General features: G+C 44.8%; 1 protein-coding gene across 1 annotated transcript; it reads right to left on the reverse strand.

Moving 5' to 3' along the window:
• Nucleotides 1-743: 743 nt before the first annotated feature.
• Nucleotides 744-10,345, reverse strand: LOC131236916 (phenylalanine ammonia-lyase-like). The gene is made up of 3 exons (XM_058234450.1): nt 9,180-10,345; nt 3,754-4,290; nt 744-1,529 (listed from the first exon to the last, which is right to left on the reverse strand). The coding sequence occupies exons 1-3, from the start codon at nt 10,272-10,274 to the stop codon at nt 996-998; spliced, it is 2,166 nt and encodes a 721-aa protein (XP_058090433.1). The 5' UTR covers nt 10,275-10,345; the 3' UTR covers nt 744-995.
• Nucleotides 10,346-11,638: the final 1,293 nt, after the last annotated feature.

Consider the following 11,638-nt stretch of genomic DNA (forward strand, 5'->3'; position numbering starts at 1 on the left):
CAGGTTGTTAAATCTGAAGTCTGAAGCCTGGACCCGAAATTTAAATCCAACTCTGCTATCTGAAAATTAAATACGAAATCTAAAACAACTCATTTTATTAACAAACGTCTGGAATGATCTTAAATATGTTAATTTGACACATTTGTAAAACTCGTTTTAAGGTATGATCCCAAAAATGAAGCATGTCCAAATCTCGGGTGGACCAAATTACAGGAAACAGTGGTAATTGACCATTAATTAATTTTTTTTAATTTATTATTATTATTATTATTATTATTTGGATAAGCTGATATTTGTGTGGTCTTTTCATCCAGGTCACAAATCTGTTTTTTTTTTTTTTTCAAAATATTTTATGACATTATCTAAAAAATGAAACAAATGCAACTACTAGGTGGACCATACCACAGGAAACATTGTTGATTGACTGTTAACAGGCCAGAAAAGTTATAGATCAAACTAATATTTGCTTTTTCCCCTTCATCCAGGCTTATCAATAGATTGCATGGTAAATAAACACTACGAAAAGTTACGAATTTAAACAAAGCCACTTTTGTCTTACTACATGACGTGGAGAGATAAGGATTCGGACCTTGACTTCCCGTGATGTATGACCACCAGTAAGATTGTCTGATCAATATGATTTTAAGACTATGCTCCATATACAATATGGGTATATTAATTTGGAGGTCTTGATTGTTACAATGTATGATGTGGATGAGTTCCCACCATTTAGTAAATGGTGATATAAGAACATCCTAATTACCTGGGCCCTGTATCGGAGCAGCCTAAAAAGAGTTAATATCTCTAATACAAACTCGCTGCATTAAAAAAGAAAAAAGAAAAAGAGAGATGGAAATAGAGAGAAGAAAACAGTTTCAATTCGTTCTATCACACAGATTTCTTTGATACAACAATTTATTCATTTCAAACCAAGCGGGTAAAATAAAAAAGAAAAGAAAAGAAAAGAAGACTCAAAGAGAGATTCCTACCTCGAATCACAGCGAACCAGGCCTCCGGTCCCACCCCTCCATGCACTCCATCAACGGTCCCACGATCCTTCCATCGCAGATCGCCGCATGCACGGCCTCGATCTGTTCACCAGGCGACACGGGTTTCGTCCCGCTCAGTAGCTCCGTCCCCAGCTCTCCTCTCACGAACCGGTAGACCGGGTAAGACCGGCACTCAGCCACCCGATTCGGCACGAGCGGCGATCCCTTGTCATAGTTGGCACGTGTGAGTCTAACCTGTGCCTCCAGCTGCTCTTTGAGCTCAGCCTCGAAGAGCTTTATCCGACCGTAGATGTCGGTCTTCGGGGACGAATCGGGTTCGGCATCTGTCGACGGACACTTGAGCGAGTGTTCAACAAGAACCTGCCGGAGCTTCTGCATAAGTGGGTAATCCGGACGGCTCGGATCGTCGATGTAGTTGAAGACCGGCTCGTTTTCCACCACATAGAGCAGGTCTTTCTCCGTGAACCGGCCCGGGAGCGGCTCGCCATTCGGCCCCGTGCTGAGCGTCTTCTTCGCCACCTGCACGTGTGAGCAGATTGCTTTGATTGCACGATTTGCTTAGTACGTGTAAATAAAAAAGGACCACCCTCTTCTGGGACAACCCTTAAGGAGGGTGTAAAAGCCCAAGCTTGTGGGGCCCACCATATTGTATATGTAATCCACTCCGTACACCAGGTGTATGTAATCCACTCCATACATCAGGTCCGTATGGATTCACGCTCGGGTACGTGCAAGTATGAAAGGCTCGCGTCAGATCTAAGACTCCGTGGGTTGGGCACAATAAAAGGAGGTGTTTGGCACATGGAATAAGTGGGATGGAACTTTAAATTCCTTGGTTTGAAAATCCATCCCTGTTTGGTTCATCATAGGTTTTCAAATCGAAGACTCATGGGACACAATACAAGGAGGTGTTTGGCACATGGAATAAGTGGGATGGAACTTTAAATTCCTTGGTTTGAAAAATCATCTATGTTTGGTTTATCATAGGTTTTCAATATTGGATATTGTGCATGGAGTAAAAAGGGTTAGGGAAGGCTTTCCATAATTCAAACAGGATTCGCCGAATCCATGGGATTTCCTTCTAAAAGCATGAGCTAAAAAGTCCTTAAGTTGGGAAAGGCGGTAGGGCCCACCTTAATATTTGTGAGGAATCCATCCCATCTATTTTTTTTACAAGATCATTTTAGGATAAGCAAACAAAAATTAGGTAGATTTAAAACTCAATGGGCCACACAGTGAGGATTGAGTGACCACCATTGAAACATTCATATGGCCATAAAAGTTTTGTATCATAATAAAGTTTTCTATGTTGCCAATTCATCCTGGCAGGAATGAACTTATAAACAGCTGGGATGACATAAACATCAAGGTAGTGCTTGGGAAGGTTTCAACGATAGAAAATTCTTTCCCCACTCTTTCCTCTCTTATAGCTCACTTGAGTCTTGGATATGCTTGACTTTTAGTATCATGTCTTAAAATGATCTCACAAAACGGATGGACAGGGTGGATTACTTACAAACATCAAGGTGGGCCAACTTTACTTTGACTGTAGTTTTCAAACACGATTTTCGAGATTGGTAGTTATTTCCATGTACAACCAAACACTATATGAATCAAAACATGTATTTAAGCCCTACATCATACATGATCCAAACACCAAAGTGAATAGCTCACTCCTATGGCATTAAGAGACAATCAACCAACAAGTGCATTTATTGCGGAAAAAAAAAAAAAAAAACAATTCCATCCCCACTTAATACCATCTAATTTCATGCGCCAAACACCCTAGGGGGACAGAATTAGATGGAATTAAGTGGGATGGAATTGCTTTTTTTCAATAAATGCACTTGTCGATATATTCTCTTAATGTCATGGGAGTGAGCCTATTATTCACTTTGGTGTTTGGATCACATAAGATGTATGACTTAAATACATGTTTTGATTCTTGTGGTGTGTACTGTTTGGTTGCAAGTGTAAAACAACTAACCATCTCAAAAATCGTGTTTGAAAACCACACTAGGAAGTAAGGTGGGGCCACCTTGATATTGCTGAGGAATCCACTCCGTCCTTCCATTTTGTGAGATCATTTTAAAACATGCTACCAAAAGTCAAGCGGATCCAAAAACTAAAGTGGAACATATGAGAGAAAACAGTGGGGAAAGAATTTCCTACCATTGAAACCTTCCGCAGCTTCACCTTGATGTTTATATGTCATCTCAACCGTTTATAAGGTCATTCCTGCTGAGATGAACTGACGACGCAGAAAACCTTGGCATAATACGAAACTTTTGTTTCAATGGTGGTCACTTAATCCCCGCGGTTTTACCTCATGCAGCTCACTTTAGTTTTAAATTGATCTCATTTCGGTCGCAAGCCCTAAATTGATCTTGTAAAATAGATAAACTGAGTGGATTCCTTACAAATATCAAGGTGGGCCAAACTCCTTTTCCATCACGAGAACTTCTTACCAGGCAGCTTTCAAGAGGAAATCTCATGAAAGATTTTGGTTGGGCGGAAATCCCTCCATACTCCATACGCAGGTCCCGGTATTGGAAATTTATGATGAACCAAGCAAGGATGATTTTTCTCACCATGGGACTTAAAATCCCATCGCACTTAATACCGTCTGATCCCTTGTACCAAACAGGTGGTAAATGGACGGTCCAAAGCATCCTCGGAAAATCTAGATAAACACGCATCCAAGGAAAAGACGACGAGCACATACAAAGGCTAACGTACGCACCTGGGCGACAACAGTCTTCACGATCTGCCTCATATTCTCCTCAAGGTGCCTAAGATCGACGGCCTGGCACAACGCGGCCAGGTATGTGGCCGTCATCAGCTTGAGAATATCCAACGCCTCGTCCGATTTTCTTGCCGACACCAGACCCAGTGAGTTTACGTCCTGGTTATGCTGCTCCGCGCTCTGCACGTGCGTGGTCACCGGGTTCGCCAGGTACTGCAGCTCGGACGTGTAAGATGCCATGGCGATTTCAGCCCCTTTGAATCCGTAGTCTAAACTCGGGTTGGGCCCACCGCTGAGATTGGACGGTAGCCCTCCGTTGTAGTAGTCGTTGACTAGCTCCGAGAACTGCGCGAACATAAGCTTGCCGATCGCCGCGACGGACAGTCGAAGGTTGTCCATGGCCACACCGACCGGGGTTCCCTGGAAGTTGCCACCGTGGAGAGCCTTGTCACGGGCCACGTCAATCACTGGGTTGTCGTTGACGGAGTTGATCTCCCGTTGGATCATTTGGGTGGCCACACGTATCACCTCGATCTGCATGATGGGAGAAGATGGTTGAGTTAGACGGCCATGATACGAGGGGATCGATTGTGTAAACGGTCCGGATCACCCGTATATAAATGATCAGATAGAAGGACCTGAATTCTGTGGGGCCCACCATGACACCCTCACATACAAAAGCTCAACCCGATAAAAACCCATGTGGGCCACACCAATGGGAACAAGGAAAATTGATCATAAAACCTCAGCCATCCAGAGTTTTGCAAGAGGCTGATTTTTGTATCTTTTCTTCGACCTGGTCAGTTTCACTGATGAATGGATACGATGAAAGATGCACAATATAGTGGGCCCAGGCACAAACCTACGGATTATTGTTTCCTGTGGTGTGGCCCACCTAAGTTGTGGATTAGATTGTTTTTTGCCCCAGGGCCTAGAATCGAAGAGAGCACCTGTGGGGGACACTTGATTTACATTTACGACATGGTGGCACCACATAGACAGGGTGTCTTCCGCGATCCGTGTAAAGCAGGTGGTGTAGGTATTCCGGCTGTAACTGCAAGATTAGGCCCACAACTTTAGGCACATCACCAATGAATCCGGATCCAATGCAGTACACGTAGCAGCATCCTGGGACTATTGGATCATCAACCTTACGGGCCCACGGAGGATGATTCACTCTAGCAAAAGCATAAGCAAGAGCAGAAAAGGAAAAGAACAATCCTAGCCATCCAAGTTAACTTTATGAATATTCTCACCAGATCTCGTGAGAATTGGCGGTCAGATGAGCATCCCTATATATATATTAATGTTCACATGCCCACCTTCTTGCGTGAGCACCAGTTAGCACCTCTGCACACGTGTCATGGGCACAAAATCTTAACCGTCTACGGGATCAGGCACCCCCTTGAAAGTGGGTCAGAACAGAGAGAATACCAATGAGGAAACTTTTTACTTTTGGCATGGCGCACCGGTGTTTTATATCGGGTTAAAAGTTGGGTATGTGAAGTTTCAAGGGTGCCACATAACGTGGACCATTTAGATTTTGTGTCCCTACGTGATGCGACACTACTTAAACATCGCAAGCCTAACTTTAGGTCTGATACAAAACTCTGGTGGACCATGGCAAAAAGGAAACAATCTCCTCATTTGATTTGCATTTCTTTCCTATGGCCTGCTAGAGTTTTGAATCAGGCCAAAATTCGGACATGGTATCGATCCCTAATGGGGGTGGCTAATATGGAGTGTGTGTACTGACATGGGTGTCTACTAACAAGCTAACCCAAAATAATAATAATAAATAAATAAATAATTGGGGCCGTAAAATTTCAAGGAGTGACACATCAGGTGGACTGTTCAGATTGCCTAACGCACATGTGCAAATGTGCTTATGTGTTCACGTAGGAAGGTGCGGTGCTCACGTGCGCCAGTGAGCATTCACACACGCATATATATCCAAAGCTATGCACCACATCACAGTAAACAGCGGTGATAATAATACCCCCTGTCAAAACTTTCCTAGGGCCTCCTGCGATGGAAAGCGGATTGCGTGGTGTGCAACACACACGTGTTGCCATCACTATGTGGCAAGCAGTGGATCTGGATTGGAAACAGAGATATGATTAAAACTTATGCCGTGCCCAAATTAAAGTTTTAACGGTGGGCCGTCAATTCCCATTCTGTGGTCACTTGATCTTTGGATTAACCTCAATTTGTTTTTTCTCACGTCCTTATAATGATATGGGAAAGGGGATAGATGGCCCGGCCCCACAAAGCCTGGAACCATTCACGCAATCCGGCTTCTTCGTAAACAGGTGACCTGACGTACCAGAATTTATTATAATACACGTCATATGCCACGTTAAGAGAGACCAAAGGGAAAGAGATGTAGGCTATGCAAATGAAGTCCGGCATGGTGTAAGCGATGCATTGGGACAGAGAGAATGTAAGCGGACGCGGATCAGCTACTTACGGCTTTACCTACTGAAGTGACATCACCAAGTTCTAGTTCTGTGGCCCCACTACAATGTATGTTTTGTATCCACACCGTCCATCCATTTGGAAAGACCATTGTAGTGCATGAACTAAAAATGAGTAGATTACAATGTATGTTTTGTATCCTCACCGTCCATTCATTTGGAAAAGATCATTTTAGTGGATGATCTAAAGAAGAGTCAGATCCAAAGGTCAAGTAATCCCATCATAAAAAACAGGGGAGACCGTGATGTCTACCTTTAAAAACTTTTTGACCGCCACATAAGTTTAGAGCTGGGCAAAACAGACCCGATCCGGTGGATCCGACCCTATCAGAACCGAATCGACGATCTGGATCGGCGCGGATCGGGGTAGCTCCATCCAGATCTGAAATCTTTTCGAGTCGAGTTTGGATTGACCCTGATCCGACCTGACCCAACTCGAAAACCTAATCCGAATGGTTACGGACCGATCCAATCCTACTCGATCCGGAGTAGCTCTTATCGATACTTCTACTTTTCCCTGTGGTATGGTCCGCTTGAGCTTTGAATATGCATCGATTTTGGGTTCAACCACTAAAATGATTTGCAAAAACGAATGGACGGCATATATAAACCACATGCATTCAAGGTGGGCCCCAACAGTGTTTACCATGTACAATAAGAAAATATTTGCTGGTTTACCGCACACAGCTATGCGCGGCAAGTTAGCACACGGATTGCGTCCTACCCCCACCCATCTCTAGCCCCGAACGGACGGTTCTATGGGCGGGCCCACCATGATCTATCTGTACATCCAAGCTGCCATCCTTATTCTAAGATCATTTCAGGGCATAACCATAAAATTGAGGCAGATCCAACGCTCAAGTGGACCACACCAACTAATAAACTTGGTTGCATTAAGTGCACAAAGCATTAAATGCAAGTTGCATTAAATGCGAAAGTCACATATGGTGTGGCCCATTTGAGCGTTGGATCTGCCTAATTTCTGTGGTCATTCCTTAAAATAATATGAGAAAAGAGATAGGCGGCTTGAATGTACAGATAAGTCACGGTGGGCCCGCCCATAGAACTACCCGTTCGAGGCTAGAGACGAGCGGGGGTAGGACGCAGTCCGCATCCGGCTAGCTGTAGGTACGTGTCGTGCGAAGACGACTCGTCTTCAGTGCACTGACGCTTCTCGAGCTGCAAGTTGTACAAACGGTTCGAAGGAGATCAAAGTTATATGGCCCTACAGTGATGTATTTATTATATCTACACCGTTGATATATATTTAGAGATCATTTTAGAGCATTATCCAAAAAAATGGATCATATCCAGAGATCACATGGACTACACCACAAATAGCAATAGAGAATGGTTTTCAGTGTAGTCCCACTGCTTTTTCTAGTGTGGTCCACTTGATAGTCGGATCTATCTTATTTTGTCTCAAGCCTTAAAACGAGTTCACCAAATGGATGAACGGTTTGGATATGACAAATATTCAATGATCAGACCTACATAACTTGGTAACATCAAAGTCATCATTTCGTGCGCAACACGTTACATGCAGCTGCTGCGCACAACATGTTCGCAGCGGCAGCGCCTCGAGCTCCGAGTTGTACGAATGGCTCAAATGATATCAACCTTAGATGGGCCCCACAATGATGCATTTATTATATCCATACCGTTTATCCATTTTTTGTTATCATTTTAGATCATTTAAAAAAAAAAAAAAAATCATATCTAAAGCTCAAATGAACCACACCGAAAATAGCAATGAGATAATGATTTTAACCGTTTTTAATGATCCGAATCACACCCAACCCGATCCGACTCAATTTCCAGACCGAATTGAACTCGGTTCGGGTCAGGCCAACTGTGTGTCGAGTCGGTTCGAGCCCTATGTTCCGGACCCGGTCCCGGATTAGATTGGATTTGGGTCAGTCCAGCTGGATTTCGGACCGAATCAAGTTAGCCCCAATCCGATCCGACTCAGTCCGATGCCCACTTCTACATAGGTTCTCGTCCCACCTGATATTTGTGTTTTCCCTTAGTCCATTTACGTTTTTTTTTTTTTTTTTTTAGAGTTTGATCTCAAATAAACATCTTGGTGGGCCCTAAGAAGTGATGGGTTACATTTAAGCTTTAGATATGCCTCATTCTCTTGCCATGCCCTGAAATAATTTCTCCAAATGGATAGACATTGCGGGTAAAACACATATATAATGGTGGGCCCACATAACTTAGTAACGTCACTTCAATAGGGAGATCTTACTACTGAAGCCATCAGTAGCTAATCCGCGGCCATATAAAAAAGGTCTGTCAGGCCAACATAGTGAAGAGAGGGAGGGTTGTGGACCCCTCCCAAGAAAATAAAATGGTACATATTTCCTCTTCATCAATGTTAAAGTCAGTGAATTCAAAGCATTCAATTAATTTCCGCAGGCATTTTGAAATCCCTAGATACTCCATTGAAATCCCCTTTATTGTCCACTTGCCGATTTGGTTCTATATAATGAATTATAAAAGTATAAAGATTATAAATTATAATACCTCTCACTCAAGTAAAATTTCTTATAGCCAAGTTATTGTGGTAAAAGCACAATAACGATACTATTAGTAAGAAAAATACATTTTATCCTATGTTTGAATAAGAGACTCCTATTGCAATATGTTACAACTTTATAATGACCATAAATTCATATATTTGTATTAGACCAATGAATCATATATCAAATTATTTATTTAAACAATGGCTATAAATTTATAATTACAAAAAATTTACCATCATTTTCTAATATTTTCCTCATATCAAGCAGCCCTAAATCTCATAGTTGAAAAGACTCTCCTATAATTAACTGTGATCTGTTCCTTGTAATGTACATACCCAGCGTAAGCCGAGTAAGCGTAGTATGGACCAGTGCGCACATTAGAAATTGCTAAAGCCAGTTTAAGAAAAGAGACTCTAACCTGAGGTCCGAGCCATTGGGGCGAAGTCCGCAGCGCGTATCGATCCTGCTTGGGCTTCTGCAGCGGGTTGTACTCGTGCAGCTTGGCTGCATGCTTAACGTACGCACTCCCAGCCAGTACGTACTCCATCACCGCTGCTGCCTCCATCTGCCCCGGGTGGTGTTTCAACCGGTGCGTTAGCGGGTCTGTGAACTCGGGCTTTCCTTGCATCACCTCGCAGAACATTGCGGACATGATCTCCGACGCCACCGCGAGCACGTTAGCATCGTAGCATGCGATAGCACCCAGTGCTGCTCCTACCGCAGTCCCGTTCACGATAGCAAGCCCCTCCTTTGGCTGCAACTCGAAAGGCTTCTCGACGCCTACTCGCTTCATCGCCTCCGATCCTGATATTATTTCGCCGGAGGGCGTGCGGACGCGAGAGTTATGACGGCCAGTGAGGACGCCGGCGATGTAGGAGAGAGGGACGAGGTCGCCGGAGGCGGTGATGGTGCCGCGGAGGGGGAGTAATGGAGTGAAGCCGCCGTTAATGAGGTTCTTAATGGCATTGAGGATTTCCCAACGGATGCCAGAGTAGCCTTGGAGGAGGGTATTGGTGCGGACCATCATAGCCGCGCGGGCCACGTGGTCCGCGAGCTGGTTTCCGTGGCCAGCGACGACGCCGGCGTTAAGGAAGCGGATGAGCTCACACTGCAGCTCGGCTCCCTGGCTCGTGCGCCGGTGGGAAGTGGCGCCGAAGCCGGTGGTGACGCCGTACGTGTCGGTGCCCTTGCAGGTCTGCGCCGCGACCCAGGCCGCACTCTCCTCCACGCGCGGCTTCGCCGAGCCGGCGTCAAGCTGGACATTCACGCCCTCCACGTGGCGCCTGGCGACGGCCACCACGTCTGCCACCTCGAGATTCTCTCCCTGGAGCGTTACTGTGCTGACCTGGCGGAAACGCTCGACCATGCGCTGCACATCGTCGAAATGGCAGCCCTGCAGCGCCTCGGCAGTCTTCCGCCAGTTGAGAGGGTCCTCGCACGTGGTAGGCAATGGCTGGCTGTGGCGCACGTGCGGTATCCCGCCATTCAGCGCTGCTTCTGCTCCTGCAACCATTTCTAACACGTGCGAAAGAGGGAGACTGGCCAGAGAGAGAGAGAGAGAGAGAGAGAGAGAGAAAAGCTACGTGGCTCAGGGAGAGTGGGAGATGGCAGAGGAATCTATATAAGTGGTGGAAAGGAGGGGTTGCGGTGGAGACTTAAGCCACGACAAAGGAAATGTCGAATTGAAGAGTGTACCCACGTGGCGGAATCCGGACGGTTGGATTTACCTCCCATCGGAGGAGTCGTTGGAGGAGAGTGTAGTGCGGTGGGGCGCGCGTGGGATTGGCGGTGGTTGTAGCAGCTTGTGTCTTTTTTTCCAACCGTCTTTCTCCTTCACACACTTCACCTACTTCCTGCAACTCACGTGCCAACTTCCTGACTGTCACGTGTCGACAGTGAGATAGAATCTTTCCAGTGTAGTGCAGTGCATAGAGGAAGGAAACTCTCAGGAACCCCAGGGCGTGTTTGGCCGGGCGCTGGATGTGGTATTAGATGGGATTAGGAGGGATGGGATTGGCAATATCCTGAATAGGAATGACGAGCCAAACAGATCCGGTGAACTTGTCCCAAGATATGAGCAATCCCATGAATCTTAAGACAATCCACTGACATCACCATCATTACCTTAAAATTAATCCTATCCCTTGATTGGATGGATTGGAAGGTAAAATCCCAGGATATACAGGGCGTGCCAAACAAACCCAGTGAACTTGTCCGGATATAAGCAATCCCATGGATCTTAAGACAATCCCTGACACTACCATCATTACCTTAAAATTGATTCCATCCCACCAAATCCCATGCGATCGGTCCGGCCAAACACGCCCCAAAGTAACTGGGAGCGGATTAGGTGTTATCCTTATCATGAGGTCCTTACCATGAGGCCCACCTTAATGATGTATTGTATATGTACTCCGATCCATCCGTTTTTTCAGATTATTTTAGTATGTTTCCCTAAAAATTAAGTAGATCCAAATTCCAGGTAGACAACAACACATGAAACCGTGGTGATTGAACGCTCACCATTAAAAACTTCCTAGAGCCCACAGTATAAAGATCAGTTTAATCCATAACTTCCTTAGCCCATACAAAGCCTTTAACGGCCATTCACCACTTTTTCAGTGGCGTAGTCCACATTATATTTGGATATGGATATACAAGAAAATTCATCAAGGTGGGCCCCACACAGGTTACCCGGATAACAAGTAACCACTCTCTGCATCTTCTCATCCCAGTCTCACAGGCTGATATTACTATTACTATTTTATTATTGGAAGAAAAACTGGAAAGTAGTGCACGGACTATAATAAATAAAAATAAAAATGATATATATATTTATTTATTTTTCGGATATGACACTTACCGCATGTACCTATT

The sequence above is a fragment of the Magnolia sinica genome, chromosome 2 (assembly GCF_029962835.1).
Source record: "Magnolia sinica isolate HGM2019 chromosome 2, MsV1, whole genome shotgun sequence".
Classification (NCBI taxonomy): domain Eukaryota; kingdom Viridiplantae; phylum Streptophyta; class Magnoliopsida; order Magnoliales; family Magnoliaceae; genus Magnolia; species Magnolia sinica.

What these genes read in the sequence shown, in the direction of transcription:
- LOC131236916 (XM_058234450.1), bottom strand. Translation starts at nt 10,274, where the DNA reads ATGGTTGCAGGAGCAGAAGCAGCGCTGAATGGCGGGATACCGCACGTG. An exon ending in CCCAATGGCTCGGACCTCAG is followed by an intron (nt 4,291 to 9,179) that starts GTTAGAGTCTCT and finishes CCCATCATGCAG; the next exon opens with ATCGAGGTGATACGTGTGGC. An exon ending in TGAAGACTGTTGTCGCCCAG is followed by an intron (nt 1,530 to 3,753) that starts GTGCGTACGTTA and finishes TCACACGTGCAG; the next exon opens with GTGGCGAAGAAGACGCTCAG.